The sequence below is a fragment of the Eublepharis macularius genome, chromosome 7 (assembly GCF_028583425.1).
Source record: "Eublepharis macularius isolate TG4126 chromosome 7, MPM_Emac_v1.0, whole genome shotgun sequence".
In the NCBI taxonomy this organism is placed as follows: Eukaryota; Metazoa; Chordata; class Lepidosauria; order Squamata; family Eublepharidae; genus Eublepharis; species Eublepharis macularius.
In genome coordinates, this window is record NC_072796.1 from 64,221,762 (window position 1) to 64,238,750 (window position 16,989).

At 38.5% G+C, this 16,989-nt stretch overlaps 1 protein-coding gene across 6 annotated transcripts; it reads right to left on the reverse strand.

Moving 5' to 3' along the window:
- Window positions 1–239: 239 nt before the first annotated feature.
- RNMT (RNA guanine-7 methyltransferase) lies at window positions 240–16,913 on the reverse strand. 6 transcript variants are annotated; one of them, XM_054985074.1, is made up of 13 exons: window positions 16,722–16,913; window positions 16,325–16,430; window positions 15,256–15,380; window positions 14,000–14,260; window positions 13,332–13,452; window positions 12,132–12,254; window positions 9,721–9,836; window positions 9,288–9,469; window positions 8,514–8,678; window positions 6,616–6,733; window positions 5,084–5,185; window positions 3,388–3,421; window positions 240–1,234 (listed from the first exon to the last, which is right to left on the reverse strand). In XM_054985074.1, exons 3-13 carry the CDS (start codon window positions 15,343–15,345, stop codon window positions 1,197–1,199), a joined length of 1,350 nt encoding a protein of 449 aa, XP_054841049.1. In that variant the 5' UTR covers window positions 15,346–15,380; window positions 16,325–16,430; window positions 16,722–16,913; the 3' UTR covers window positions 240–1,196. The 6 variants fall into 6 exon arrangements, with proteins under 6 accessions (XP_054841049.1, XP_054841053.1, XP_054841052.1 ...); XM_054985078.1 differs by having other exon boundaries at window positions 15,337–15,380; window positions 16,704–16,913; XM_054985077.1 differs by having other exon boundaries at window positions 15,268–15,380; window positions 16,704–16,913.
- Between the last annotated feature and the right edge of the window lie 76 nt (window positions 16,914–16,989).

Here is a 16,989-nt window from a genome sequence, read left to right on the forward strand (position 1 = left end):
AGCAGCTGTGGCTGGCATCTTCAGAGGTGTAGCACCAAAAGACAGAGATCTCTCAGTGTCACTCAGTGTCACTCAGATGCCAGCCACAGCTGCTGGCGAAACGTCAGGAACTACAATGCCAAGACCACGGCAATACAGCCCGGAAAACCCACAACAACCATTGTGTAAGTAGTTGTATATTAGGAATCTGATTACTTAAGATGAAATTATGGCATCTTTTAGCATCTCAGACACATCACTTGTACAGAACAGAAAGGTTATTTAATCCTGATCTCATACAATATGAAAGGCAATTACACACAAAAGAATACAAACAGCAAACTAGGTTTCCTCCAAGATCTTCCCCATCCCATCCCACCCCAAACAACTATTACAATGATTTAACACTCTGAAAATACTGCAATGTGTAACTCAGATAGAGTCCAAGGTAGGGATGATGTCAGTCAACCTGATGCACAGAGAGTTCATAGCATGCAAGAGCTTCATAGTTATATAGTTACTGGCTTATTAAAAAGGGCCTACAAACAGACCCACACAGGAGTGCTCTGTACACAAAAGTGTCCATAAGCTCTCAATCAGATGCAGGGATTTTCTGTTGCATTTGTGGGTACTGAATTCAGCTGTCACTGATTTCTACATTTGCTAATTTGTTTCTTTACAACTTTGTATAGCTAACCAGTGACAATGGGCAATTTCAAGCTAACATTTGAACTTGGTATCCTACTTTGAGGAGCTATATCTATACAGAGAGCTGGTCACATCTAGCCTCTAACCACACAGCTAGATGAACTTTACCCAAATCCTCATCTGCCTTAGCTTTTGAGGCAGCTTTGCAACAGATGCATCATCACACAAATGACAGCTACATACAACATCCAGAAAGCTGTCATGCAGCAGGTAAACTATGTGGCAAGTGTTTTCTTTTCTTTTAAGCATCTTGAGCATTTTTCCTTTAAGCATTAAAAAACATGCGTTTTGTAAAAAATAAAAAGGAACCCACGCCCACAGAATTCCAACTATCTCATGTTTATACAAATGCACGTAAAATATTCCTTCTGTCACAGACAGGCAACCATAACTCATACACAAGCTTGTCCAGTTTGGTTGTGTCCTGCACACTCTTAAACATAAAAATATAAAATAGCTGTCACTTTGGATGCTAGATTGCTTCAAATGTTTCTCTTCATTGTCTTTTTTTACAGCTGCTTTTCAAATGCAAAGATCAAGTATATACCTGGGGGGAAAAGAGAGAGATGAGTAGCCTTCTCCTCTTTCACATATTTTAATAAAATAAAGTTGTCGTCACTTCTGCTGTAAAATGACTAAATCTAAGAGAATATTTTCTTCTGACTGGCAGCTAGAGCAATACTGGCTATTCATAATAGTTAACTGTTGAAACAATGGGTCAAAAGCCTGAAACTTGAGTATGAGAAATTTGGTTACAGTATGCATACACATTATCTAGCAGTATTATGCAGCCAGTATGATTCTCTGTTAAAGTATAATGTTGCATGCTCAGGTATGTTGTGGTTACATAAGTGGCCCACTGAGAATAAAGGCTGCAATTCTAAGCACCACTTACTAGGGAATACGTCCTTAGTAAGAATTCAGAGTATACATGCACTGAAAATTATACAATTGGATAGCCCAGGAAAATCCAATTGCAGATGCTAAGCAAGGGTGGCCTTGGTTAGTGATTGGATGGGTGACCTCCAAAGACCAGGGTTCCTATGCAGAGGCAGACAATGGCAAAAAACCACCCCTGTCAGTCTCTTGCCCTGAAAACCTCACAGGGGTCACCGTAAGTCAGCAACCACTTGACAGCACTCTCCACTAGATGGTGATGGAGAGTGCCCTCAAGTCAGAGTTCACTTATGGCAACCTCTGGTGGGGGTTATCATGGCAACAGACCAACAGAAGCGGTTTGCCATTGCCTGCCTCTGCAACCCTGGTCTTCGTTGGAGGTCTCCCATTCAATTACTAACCAAGGCTGACCCTGCTTAGCTTCTGAGATCTTACGAGATCAGGCTCACCTAGGCCACCCAGGCCAGGGCCTCCACCACATACATGCATTGAAAATTATATAGACCTAGACAGCAGTTCAGGGAACATGCTTATGTTGTGGGACTGTGCAATTTGCAGTCACATTATGTTATCACCAAGATACTTGCACCAATTTCAAGTTGGCTTAGTCAAAAATTTCAAAGAACCAACTCCTTGCAACTAAACCATGATTTTCACAAATTGGGAAAACAAATGGTGATGAGTTTTAAGCTCAGTTCAAGTATTTTTATAATCTCAAAGGAATTTAGAATATATATTCTACTAGAAAAGTCATCTTGACAGCTTTCAAATATGACACATAACACATCAGCAAAACAAATGGTTAAACTAATCTAAAATCTTTACGACAATTTAAAGGCTTAGTGCCTCTTTTGCAGGAATTCTAGGATAGCCCAAGAATTCACTTCAACCTCCATTTTATTTATATGTTGGAAGTGATCTGAGTATTCTCTCATCCCGCAATAATAAGTGAAAAAAGCAGAGTGGCTATCTCTGGTGGGTGAAGTTCACCACTACAAAGAATCAGTGACAGCTGTCAAGGCTCAGACACAGGACGCTAGAAAATTCCCTTTCCCACACAAAGTTTCATTAGGCTAGATATTGTTTGTGTTGGTGTGCCCATATGAAATAAAAATGAAGAACCATGTGTGATTTTATATCAAGCAAGGCTCACCTATGGGTTCATGAAGTACTCCAAACGCCTTTTTTTTTTTTTACAGACAATTATGGGCCTTAAAATCTTTTTGATGAAATCTATTCAGCAAGCTGAAATAATTTCCAGCAGCTAAGTTGTTAGGATTTACTGAATGAACAATTTGTGGCTACACGCCTGCCACCAAAACATACTTGCTGCACATATATAGCAATGATCTATATTCCTAGCATGCTAAAGTGGCACCCTTTTAGCTTAGTGCAGGCTGTATGCACCTCAATGAAACAGAGTCCTTTAACTTTTGTTACCTTTCTGCATTAACATCAGGCCTTGGTCCGCTCTTATTCAGGTACACACAAATAATTTGCTAACAACTTTAAACTTGCTGGTAGCTAGAAACTAGTATCTTACTGGTAACTAGCATTCAGTCAATTTATGAAGTGCCTGTTTATGAAAATAGTTTCATAGAGGCATGTGTTGCCAGACATTTTTCTGAAAGTTTTGCTGTCAAGCAAAACTCCTATTCTTTAATAAGCATTTTGGCACAACTAATGAAGGAGAAAGTTGGGGGTGCAGCACACCCGCTGGGCTTACCTACAAATATATTTACTGAGAACAACAGTAATTTATTAAACCATTCTGGAAATATTGAAACAGGTAAGACTACGTACTTGTTGCTTCCCATTCAGATTTACTCAGTGTTCCCTGTAAAAAGAAGAGATATCAAGTATACAATTATAACAGTGAGAACTCTACATAACAACATTTAAGCGATTCACAGAAAAATATATCTAATGAACTTACTGTTACCATTTGAATTTTACTGCTGTAGTTATCAACAGTTTTTTTCCCTGAAGCAACTCTAAATTCCAGAGATATGAACTACTCTAATCTCTGCTTTAACATTCTCTTTGAAGAATAAAGATTTAAAAACAAGTCAGGAAATCTCATTTTTACCAGTGACCGACTGTAAATTTTGCAAATATATCAGGGATGCCAGATCTCCATGTAGCAAAGCAATCATAGCTTTGTAAAGCAAAACTTTACAGGAACAGCATTTAAAGGATAGAAAGGGGTATACTGAAAATGACCAACCACCCAAACCCTACGTTATTTCTTCTCTGTCTGTAGATAATTATCAAGTGTGAACTTGAATCTCAAATGTTTGTGTGTGTTTGCCTCTAAAAATAAACATTGCTACATTTAGTTTCCCAATTCTTAACACGGAAGTATTCCCACCAAAGTGCAATCATCACCTACAGCTTTCTGTATGTCTTAAAGCAAATTTAGCTAATTAATGACATAGGACACGTGAAAATAGCCACTTGTATATGTTCGTGAGGAGTTAGAAACTACCTCTAAGTAAGCAGAAAAGTATGTAAAGCGTGGGAGTTTGTTCTTGTTTTATTTTCAAGCATGTTAATTTTCTACAAATTTTTAGTTGGTTGTAGACAGGAAGGACAATAAAAAGCTGTAGGTTAGTCACTTTTATGAACTTACTTACAAGGCTGGAGTCTTAAGCATGCTCCTGAGGAAGAGATTAAAGATAGCTGCCCATCTTTTTTGATATGTCAGCTATACTTTACCAAAATATACATATACTTTCTCTTCTCCCTTCCTTTCAAGGCTCAGAACTTTCAACATAGCAGCTTGAAAAACCACTTCCTGTATAAGTGAACTCCCCATCCTAGCCTTGTCACAGCTGATCTAATGCTAACCCCCCCAACCCCAAAACACCTGTATTCCTGCATATTTTTTACTGCAGTTTCACAGTTTTGCAGCAATTAAGCTAAAAGAGGCATCTGTCATTTGATACTAAACATACTCATAGCAGCCATCTTTGCCACTGGTCTTTGCTCCACAGATACATGGATGTGGCTCAGAACAGGGCCAGCAAACTCTTAGATCATTATGAACAGCCAGTGTGGTACAGTGTTGGACTAGGAACTAAGAGACCCAGTTTTAAATTTCTACCCTGCCAAGTTGCCTAACCTGCTTCATAGGGTTGTTGAGGGTAAAATGGATCGAGGTAGATTGATGTTAGAGGGGAAAGCGGGGTAAAAATATCTATATTGTAAAAGACAAAAGATTTATATGATCTGAAAAGAAAAAAAGTATATAAATATCTCTATAAATAAATATCCTAATAGTACAATGAAAGCATAAAACAAAACGAAACACCTAATTTTTCCAACAGTGTAGATATGGGACAGACTAATGTGCTGAATTTGCATGTTCATAGCAACTTATTTTGCTCACTTGTCAGAGAGACAGGATGTTGTGGTAACTGCTTGCTTCACTATGGAACTGTACCTTGAATCTGGCTTTAAGTTCTGAGCCAAGACAGGTCATTTAGCAAATACTTACAAGAGGTAGCTTCATTTTTTCATCATTTTTGCACCCTTCAGCATACTCGTAGTCATCTTTTGTATTTGATACCAGCTTGGAATGTTCATCAGCAGGATATTGCTGAAAAACAGATTAGACAGATTATTGCAAATAGAAACATAGGAGCCAAAGACTGACAAACAAAATATAAGAGAAGTGGGTGCCCATTCCTAAGAAAATGCACATACAAATGTTCCAGTTGTCTATACACATGCCAGCTCTCTTTCCTTCATCATGGAAGTATCTGGCAAGCAGTGATTAAGAATCAGTATTTCTTCACTGTAACCATGATGCTGTTGTACCTTGTAAGGTAAAAACCAGGCCCACAAATACAATTTACTGGTTATTTTAATGAAAGATATTGTCTCACTGACATTATTACTTTTATTTCTCAGACACAGATGCAAAAACACATCCAAAACAGTTTTACTTGAATTAGTTCTATAGATTTAGCAGAACCTACTTTCAAATAAGCATGCACAGGATCACTGACAGGCTCATAATACCTACATTCTGCAGCCAAACAACATTCTATAGGAAAACAAGATTCTTTAGAAGCATCTATTGTTCAAATCAAATTTATTATTACGGTCCTAGACCGGCAAGAAAATTACAGGAATGAACAGTGTGCATCCCTTGTTTATTATAATAGTTGTAAGTAATTGATGCTACAGCACCAGATGAAAATCAGCTAAAAAGGAGGAAGGGGAGTATGGGGTAAATCAGCCTGGGTCAAATCCCTCTAAGCTTCAAGAATCCTGGGGGAAGCAGCAGAGCAGCTCTGGGATTTTCAAATTGTTTTTGCTTCCCACGACAATCCTCATAGGTTCCCAGGCTGTAATTGTATCTGATAGTACAATGGATATCCCCGGTTTGATAACAAAAGCAGAAAAACTAGGCCATCTTCTGGCAAGGCAGGGGAGGAACTGAGGAAGAGCCTGCAAGTTAGCAGCAGCTGAATAAAATCTTGCCAAGTTTGTTCCCATCTCTACACAAAGGTATTTAAGGCCTAGGCATGCCCAGAGGCATGAACCAAAGGATTCTTGTCCTTTGGATCTTAGCTGGGGCAGAAGATCAGACAGCAAAGAGAAAAGACCTGCCTGACCATCCATTATTTTTTTGTTTGGTTTAGTTTTTTCCTCTCTTTATTGTAAGCTACTTTGGTTCCCCTGGGAAGAAAAGTAGAACATGATGAACAAATACTTGTAAGGGCTTCCACAGAAAGGCATGACATACCTTCTCAATAGCAAAACACACACACCACTTCATAAGGCCTGAGTATGCATTAGGATTCCAGGATATTGAGAGCACTAAGTGTTGATAAAAGGGAAAAAAGGGCGAGAAGAAAGCCCCTGAAAATGTAGAGAATTTAGAGGGAGCAGTTGGGGGAATAAGATTTCCAAATTGTATCCCCCACTACCGCCTCTATGATTCCTCATGGAACTCCAGTTTTCATTATTATTTAAAAAGCCAATTAGAGCAGATCAATAGATATTCTTTTTAATACAAACCTCCAATGCCTGCATTTGTTTCAAAAGCATTTTATGCTCTTCATTCTTAATCTTCTCTTCATAGAATTCCCGAAAAGTCTTTCTGTAGACTAGTTTCATACCATATTTCCTTGCCATCCTAACAAGAAAAAGTTTTATTAAAATCACTGTTTACTTAGCCCAAAGCAATAAAATATTACTTTCATAGCATCACCCAGTTTACAAAAAACAGTTCCGTATCACAGAGACACCATATGGACCAAAGGAAAGGTAGTTTGATAGCAGAGGACACTCATAGGCTGCACTCTGCTTTAAGGCTGCCAGTTTGAACTTTGAGGTGGGTTGGGGGTTTTTTTGCTTTTCTCTCTCTCCCTAGTCTCTGCTGAATTTTCTTATCTTTATTTTGTAGCTCTTATAATTTCAACATAGCTATGTAGACTTAGTTCTAATCGCCCCCCTTAGAAATTTGTTAAAAATTCAGAGGCTTGTTAGGACGTTAGAGAGTGTTATAACCCCTTTCTTTCTCTTGGGTAGATTTGGTCTTTAAACTTTTTATTCTTGCCCCTCTTGGTAGATTGCTGCCACTAGGAATTAAATTCCAGAATAACTTAAATTTCTCCTTTTAGTAATGTGCCCAAGGGTCAGGTTTTTTTGTGGTACTATGTGGTTCTGAGGAAAAGAATCGGATATAGGAATGACAGATACTCTGGGATTTAAAAAAAAAAGTAAACTTTTATTTTTATAAGAAGCGTATCTATTTCCTATTTCTAAAACTTGATGGTTTCAAAAGAGTAGTTCTCAATTCTTAAAGTTACTTTACTTAAACCCAGTCACACAGATCTTCTCTCAGGCTTCACACACAGTTTGCCTGCTTTTGATATTAATTTCTCTCTCAATTACAAGTAAGACCTTTTCTCAGGCGCACACACAGTTTGTCTGTTTTTCCTGACTGAATGTTCTTTCACAAACACCAGTTCAGGCTACCACACAGGTTATATTTCTCTCAGACAACATACACAAGCTCAGGCTGCACACAGCTTGCCTGCTTTCTCCTGACTAAATATCTCTCTCAGAACCGCTTAAAAATACTCAGGCTGCACACAGCTTGCCTGCTAATACCAGACTCAATATTCTTCTCAGAAATGCTTAAACATGCTAAGGCTGCACACAGCTCGCCTCTCTTGCCCTGACTAAGTCTTTTGTCTCCACTGTCTAAAACTACATTCACTCCACCCACACTCTGAGTTATCAACCAATCATATCACTCACTCATCCTTCTCTTTCACCCCCACTCTTCATCTATACCACACCAGGCATTTAAAGACACATACACACATTTACTTAAAATCATTACAGAGGGTGATTTTGTTTTTATTTTGGTTTCATTCTACTGATTGTACTAAGCTCGTACTGTGTAATCCGCCTTGAGTCTCAGTGAGAAAGGCGGATTATAAATAACATAAATAAATAAATAAAATACTCTGACCTCTGCCTGCTTAGTAGTTTAATTAATAGTATGCATGTTGATTTATGTTTTAATTGTTTAACTGGTACCTAATCGGAGTTAATTCACTTGAGGAGGAGCTGTTCTGATTTCCTTGGACCAAAGGAAAGTTTCAACTAGTTTTATTTGCATCTCACACGTACATAAAAGTCCTTCTCAAAATTATGTTAGTGCAGTTAACTGCAGATCTGTGAATGTGCTTGTAAATACACAAGCTGTATGCATGTTTCCGACTGAGTGCATATAAAGAGATAAGACAGAATATTATAAGCAAAGATGCTGGGAAGGAAGCCTGAAGGGAGGGTCAGATCCTCTCCAAATAAAGAGTTTGGTAAGACTGACCAAACTCCATAATGCCTCATGGATCTAAAAAAATAAGGCAGTTCAAAGAAATTAGAGAAAAATGAGAACTTACTCTACTAGCAACGGAAAATAGACAAGGAACTCTGGGACATTAACCACTCCTTCCAGATTAAAATCATACTTGCAGCCAAACAAGGGATATTCTCCTTTCTTCTGAAACTTTACTGTATATACTTCATTCCCAAATGAATCAGTTTGAGAAGCTTCAAGACGTTTTCTATGGGAGGACATAAAAATATATTAAACCAAACACAAAATCAAAGCTATTTAAGCTCCTAATCCGTTTGCTGAAATTGACAGACCAAAATGCTGTTGAAGGAGGCCTTGCTTCCTTTTCCCAGACAATTCATCTTTGAGCTACATACTTGCCACATTGTGGTGTGCACTGAAAGTGGGAGTGCCCAGAACAGAAGAGCCAATGGTCTTTGCACTAGTGGTAGGACAGACACAAGTTCTAACACAAAGATCATGCTCCCATTTGATGCTAAGACTTGCAATGACAAAATTGCACTATGTTTCTTACATTAGTAGATGCAGATTTCTCAAGGCAAACATTCTGGGGGGTATTACAGAGAAAGCTGCTGACTGCCTGTGTGTTATCTTCCCATGGCAACAATTAAGAGTTTCAAGCTAGAAGCTGCAGGCAGCTTTCAACTTTTAGTGGGTATACTTTTGTCTACTTGTACAGCAGAAATAATTCTTCCTAGAAGCATTTAATAAGCCTTAATTTGGAAGCAGCAGTCGTGAAGACTGGCAGAATACACAAAGGGAAATCCAAAATTTCTATCTATAGTTCTCACATAATCCTCCATTAACAGACACTTACACAAGTTCATAGCTATCGGGAGTTGTGCCAATGAAATATCCTCCATGGCAAAGTCTCTCACATGCATTTTTAAGCATCATGTCAGCTTGTTCATATGTCTCAAATGAATAATGATACACAAACTGACAGCTGCAGATATCAAAGCACATGTTCCGATCACTGTACTTCTTAGACAGAAGCTCCTGTAAGAATAGAAAGTTTTAGACTTCTGTCAAAAGCAAAAAATGGACAGGGAGGAACATCTCAATCACAGGTGGTAGGGCATTCATTCAGACCTTTCAATATAGTGTTCCCTCTCACAAACACCACTCACTGGCAGCAAACAAATGCTCTGCACAGTTAATCCACAGAATAAAATTTTACACTTGGGTTTTTTCCCAATTATGTAATATTATGAAATTATAAGAGACTAAGAAGAAACAGATGATAGTACCTTGGTGCTGTCAGCAGTTATGAATTCTGCACTGAAAATTCTGTCATTTGAACGACCACGATTTCTCATATCCATGTATCGCTGTTTGCACTGTTGCACGGAAATTTCAGCAATATCTATTTCAAAAAATAAACTGCCTACTTAAAACCTATCTTTGAAAAGTTATCAGAAGTCAAACGTGTCAAAGACTGCATACAATTTGAAGCTAAAAATATTTAACTGTTTGAAACAACCATTCACACTGAGCTCTCTCTTCAATGTGTCAGTCAAGTTCTATAGTCAGATGCTGAGCCACATTCAGTTTTAATACACTATCCCTTTTGTAATTCAACATCTAATGCAAATTTTCACCACTAAAAATGAAATTCATAAACATTTAAACCTCTTCAAGCAAACCAAGTTTTATTCTGACCAGTGCATCCTAAATGAAACACATTCATAACTAACAATTCTTACCCGATGAAAACATATAATCTCTTTGTCAAATACATTCGCACTTCTGACAATTATATACCAATCAATCTAAAGCTCAGCATGCTATTTTTGTTCTCACCCATTCTCCTTTTCTGCATTAGATCTGTGCATCAATTTTGTAGGCCAAGGATAACCAACCCCAAGATCCACAAGGTCAGAAGTGCACTCACAGTGTCTGTGACCCAGGCACTGCCCCTGGACCAGCCCCTGCATGTGAGGCACAGCCTGAGAGTTGTGACAAGCTACTAGATACTCTTTTCAGCACTGAAGATATACACACAGCTCTGGGGGCCCTGTCTGATCACAAAAGTGCCTTTATGCCCCAGGAATGCTGAGAAGCACCACATTACTCTGAGACAAGTGCTTTGCATATGGCTCAAGAGAAAGAAAACATATTTCTGAGTTGCAACCTGTTCCTTAGACAAGCTATCCTCAAAGTTCCCGTAGTCCAAAACCAGGGCGTGAGGATCTTTTGATAAGGCAGAAGGCTCTAAAGCATGACTCTATTCCAGATCTAGAAGGCAAGGCAAAAGCCTAGCCAAATGGAGCTTAGGATGAGCAGCAGCAATGAAGAGATATATTATGAGCTGTAGTATTACCTGAACTTCTTAGCTAGAAATGTCTGTCCCGCTGTGCTGAAAAAGTTAATCATCCCCGCTCTATGCTAGTAGCTGCCTCAAATCCAAAGTGAGACACTTCAATCAGGTATTTCATGCATCTTTTTATGGATATTACCTGCTTTTATATCATTGAGGGGGATGACTGCCTTAGATGCTAGAAATGGAATGCCAAGTCAATGAGTGACAGCTATTTAACAACTATTTCAGACCTTTTCAATGAAAACACAGATTATATTTGCTACTGATGGCATATAAAAAGGCTTTCCAATGACATATCTTAATATATCTGGACTGTACAGGAGCTTTGTAAACTGCCAAAGGGCTGGTTTGCAGCATGCTCCAGTGTTCTGATAGGTCGGTAGTAGCACCAGAAGCTTATTCATGTCATAATCTAATCTTCAAAATACTGCATAGACCAATTCTTTTGGATACGCTGAACCAAAGAAACAAGATCATATGCTGAAACCTATGTGAATCATGAACAAGCTTCTCACCAAGTTACAATCTTAAACTTAGATTAAGTAGTCAAAAATGACTCAAATTATAATTCACAGGTGCAAAATATGGATATACCTTCTTGAGATTTAGCAAGTGAAGAATGGAGACAAAACTGGAGTGATTCAGAACTGGAGTAACAGGGCAAAGAAACTGGAACTTTGCTGTAAACTGTGCCCACCCAAGGCATATCCTGTCTAAACATATTTGGAGAGATCTATTTAAACATGCATCTGGATACTTTCAACCTTTGTGCCAGAGAATAAAACTGCAAGTTGATTTAAGATTTTTTGTGTTACCAGATATGAATTACAAAGTTTGCAGCCAGATCAAAGAAATGCATACCAAGTATGAGAGGGACATTCTGCTTGCCCCTAGAAGAATCTGAGATTGGTTTCTGTATTTCAGACAGGGAAGGGTTGACTAACTGATAAAAAGGATACTGTACGTAACTCTGGGACCCCACTGGACAGAAAAGCTGGATAAAAATAAATACAGATATACATGTGTTCTGTGCTCCCTTTCCCTGCTTGAGAGACCTACTGTTATGACTGCTTTGCACTAATGCAAATTTTTAAATTTTGCTGTATTTTTAAAATATCAGGATAGCAAGTTAGATATAAAGTAAACCTACAGTAAAAACATTTGGGACTTTTCCTTGTTTTGCTGTTAATAATTTAATGAAAAGTATGCAAATGAAAAAATAAAAAGCAATACTCTACTGTCTACACAACTAGAATGGAGTATCGCATAACCCGTATCATTATGCATCAGTATTCCAGAAATTGTTTATCCTCCCTAACAGGAAATTCATCTACTTACCTGTACACACAAGCTTACTTATTCTTCCTTTTCTCCATTTCAGTAGATCTCCACCCTTACCACATCCCAGGTCTAGAACAGTAATGTTTTGCTTTCTCTGTCGTACCTTGTCAAGGAATTCACCTGGAAAAGAAATGAGAAAGTTCATGTAAAAAGCCTTTTTCTTCTCTCCAGTTCTAGAAGTTTTAGAATTGTACTGATACGTTAATTCAAGAATATTGTAAGATGTGTTGTGAAAGATTTATATAATGTGAAAACAGAATATCAGCATTCCAAAAGGAGGGAGAAAACAAGGATGCAGAGAATCAGTAGGAATGGATTTTTCTGCACATATTACTTTAGAAGATATTAAATGTATGTATTTCATAAAATAAAGATAAGAAAAAATTAACTTGCTTATATGTATATTTGGGAAACAAAGAGAGAGATGTTAGATCTTACAAAGTCATGAGCACAAAGCATTTGTGGACACTGATTTTTCTGCCTTCTTCCACCCACCCCCCACCCTGCGCGAGTCCCTTGAGAGCTATGTAAAACAAATGTTGGAGACTGCAGTACTTGTGTGACCATAAACTATAACTTCTAAGGTGCTGTAATAAGGTGAAACCAAGTGAAATTGCCCTCATCATCTGTCAACAGTGCTTTCTTTGGTACCAGACCAAAGTGGGGACAATTTCACCCAGTTTCCACAATCAATCTAACATCAGTTTTTCCAGAGAGGAGGCTGCCAGGAAAAGTAGGAGCCAAAAAGCACCTTCTTGTTTGTGTTTCATAAGACTAATCTCTAAGAAAGTACAGTTCACAATGCAAACATTTTCCCTAGCACAGATTATGAATCTTGGGTAAACTATTCCAGTCACTAAATCTTCAGTTTTAAAGATTCATTCTAGTAATACCCAAAGAGGAGTTATTTGAAATAGTAGATAGCATTGCTATCTCTTGAATACAAGGTCCACTAAATTTAGTTCACATTTCGCAACTGCATTGCCATTCATACTACATGCCTCTATAGTGATTCACGTTTGTTATTCTTATCATTCTACACAATCATCTGCAATTGTTATATGATTTCAGAATTTAGCTGTGTGAATATCTGAGATACAGAAGTCAAGTTTCAAACATATTCCATCCTACTCAATATTATCACCATTGTAGTTTCCTTTCTTCCACTGTAACAATATTTTAAAAATACAGTCCTACCAATGAGAACACTCTTTATCCAGTTGTTAAAATTTCGAAGATAGAAAATGCGACTCATACTCCGTTGTTCCAACCCAACTTCTTCAAGCTTATTGTAATGTGCTGCTACAGCTTCTGTATGCTGTGCAAGGACATGAAATAGGTTAAGTGCAAAATATGAAGTGTTAAATAAAAGCAACTGATATTTAAGGCATGCAACATCACCAGATCAAAAAGATGGGTAGATGATTCCCATTTCTACATCCACCCATCATCTGTAATTTCTAGTCATAAATCCTTACTCGTTGCATTCCCTACACTCCTGTTTAACTTAAAAATAGACTTCTAAAATGTACAATCCTGAGAATGTGTGCAGAACCTGACAGAGACATCTCCACTCCTTGGGAAACCATCAGGTTTTACCTCTATAATAACACTAAGCACTTAATATGTAACCTATGGGATAGTTATTTGTAATCAGTTTATGAAGAAAAGCATTTAGGAATGCTCCAGAACCATAATACTGAATGCTCCATTTACTATCTCAGTTCATATGAAAATATTCTTACGTGAATTACATATAAGAATATGTAATATTCCTATTACATTCAAAGCTACTTTTCTGTTGTGCATACTGCCATATTACTACCTTGAAATAAATAAGATCAAATTACTCTTGAAGCACTCACTGTTTTTTTTGCAGGGACATGTTCAGAATCAGGTTCAGAATCTCGTGTCCTTTTTCTATTTTCTAATCTTGGGTTCTCAGAAGCACCAACTTCTCCCTTTTCAGTTGTGTCACAATATTCTTTACCTAATTTTGATCTATCATCTTCTGCTGTAACAAATGGCTCTTTCTTTGAATCTTGAGAAGGTGCTCTATTTGCTTCTTCAGCTGAGATTTTTCCATCCTCTGACACAGCAACATTGGTTGTGTCAAGCACATTAATCTGTGGAAAAGGCATCTTGTTTGAATTAAGAAAGCCATGTTCAAATCTCTTACACTACCTAAGAACCTAAGATGATCACTTGAGTCACAGGCTACTACTCACTTACTAAGAAGCCTTGGTATGCTGTGCACAAAAAATGCATAGCATACTTCACATATAACCCATTTGTTAAAACAAAGCTTAGCACACTCTTATTTCCACCATCCTTTCAGAATAAGTGACTGCAGCTGCAAAACCTGCCCTGCCTTTCTGAAATCTGAAGTCACCTTAGTTTCCAAAGCCATTTCTAATCAATGGATTCATTTATTACAATTCACTTCAAGACAATAAAAGAATGGAAGATACTACCTGAACTCACTTCTATGCATGAAAACACAAATAAAGGTACTTCTACTTTCCTCTGAAAGGGGCTTTTAGCAATGTTCCCATAAAATCAAACTGTAGTCTACCCTTGCTATTGCCCTAATTCGCAGGGAGGCACTCTAAAAACTTGAATCTCTGTGAGAAAGGTGGACTATAACTAACATAAATAAACTTAATGACTGGGATGTCATCACCTTATTTATAGCCATTTAATAGTCATACATATAGCACAGGAACAAACTCACAGAGGTATGTCCAGATTCTTGGATGCTATGCTATATATGCCCCTGTTGTATGAAATGGTGATAACTCATGCTGTAAGATACATTTCAGTAAGCTATTTCAGCACCTTTAATAATTTAATCCTGAGAATGCAAGCAATCTTTTGGTGTTATTATTTTTATGCATTACTGTACATTTCTACAAATACACATGAACTAATGCATGTTGCTAAGTTGTTTGAAGTAACAAGATCCCCAAATGCTATATGAAACACAGATTTCTTTGCAGGGATCTCTTCAGATTTCTGTTCCAATATTCTTTTTCAACTCTACTTCATCAGGAGCATTCTCTTCTCCCTTTTTTTCTGCACTACAGAGTCTTTAAACTACAATTATTTTAGTATCACTGACAGAAGAATTTGCCTTCTCATCTTTATCAGTTGCACTATCTGCTTCTTCAACTCTTTTTCTTTTCTTCCCAAATTCTGGTACCTCAGACATGTAAGCCACAGATTATATTGTCCTCTTTTAAATGCCTGAAAACAGAAAACATTTCATTGAAAAATTATTAAAATATGACCCAAAGGCTAAAACTTCAGTTATGCTAAATATCATATTCACGTTATAAGCTACATTTTATATCTGTGTTCCCTTATGTGTGAAACAAAGATTATCATTAAGTTAGAAAACAAGATATTAAAACAGACATTTTCAACATAACTTGATTTTCAATCTCTAGAAAATATTCACTTGAACATTTATGCTACAGGGAGATCTAAAGTGCTTCCAAAAATAAAGATTTAAAGTATCAAAACACTACAAGAATCCTAGCAACAAAACCTACTTAAAGCAGCATGTATCCTGTCAACAACATTAAAGCCATCTCAGTAACCCACCTTCCTTCAATCACCCCCCTTAACACACATGAGAACCGACTCTGGGTTTTCAAACAACTAATAACTGGCTTTACATACAGCTTCATAGCAACAGGACTGCACAGGAGAAAGACGCATCCTCCTCCTTGGAAGGAGGAGTTCAGTGGCTGAGCACATGCCAGTTTTAATCCTTGGAAGTTCCAGCTAGAGGGGCTTAAGTAGCAGTTAGCAGTTAAGTAGCAGAAAGACCCATCTCTGCCAGACAGCCACTGTTAGTCAGAGTACACAACAGTGAGCTAGTCAGAGCAACACTCTAAGACAGCTTCATGCATTTCTATAACATGCAGAGCCATCCTATGCAGAGCTACCATAGCCTCGTAAACCCACTGGCTTCCATGGCCTTGGAAGGATGCAACTCTGATTAAGATGACACCAATGGCAGCTTAATAAGCGTTTGACATGTAATCACTATTTCTTTAGCAACATTCATAAGTCTATTGCATGTTTCCTTGTACATCCAGGGTACCAGAGAAGGCATTACTTATAGCACTGTAGAGGCAGCATCGAACCAAGCTGCTATGAAGGATTCTGTTACTCCCATTTACCTGAGCGGAGATCAGTTGCTACGACAGGAAATAGCTTGCTCTTTTGTTTTTAATATTATGTTGCTGCAGCCTGAGATTTTAGCAGCTCCAAATGATGCGAGCCAATCTGAGTCAGAAGTGAAAGACACGTATCTTAAAGAGATTAAGGTCTCCTTTGTGTTCTACGATGTTCGCTCCAAGTGATCCCTTGTTGAAAAGAGCAGGCCCACCCCCACCCCGCATACCCCCAGAGACGTCTCTCGGTCTATTCCCGCCTCTCCCTACGTGCAAGAAGAGTGCGAGATCTGACCACGCACCGCCACAGTAACGCCTGTCCGTCGCCTCAGCCGCCCCGCCGCCCCCGCCCCCGCGCGGCCGAGAGAAGAGTTCCCTCGCTTACAAAACCCGAAGGCCTCACGGAGGAGAAACTGCAGGGAGATGCCCGCGCGCGGGCGGACTCCGAGTTGGGGGCGTCTCTGCGCGGGCGTAAACGACTCTAAATCGGCATCGGCCAGCAGATCCTCCCTGCGCAGTCACCTTCCTCACCCACCAGAGTTCAGTTTTCCGCCGTCCCGCTCACAGGAAATGAGGAAACACAATACTCCGTTTCACATCCGGGCCATCACATCCACCACCCAATGCTCACGGGAAGTGAGCGGGCTCTTGCACGAACGTTCCTCCTTCAA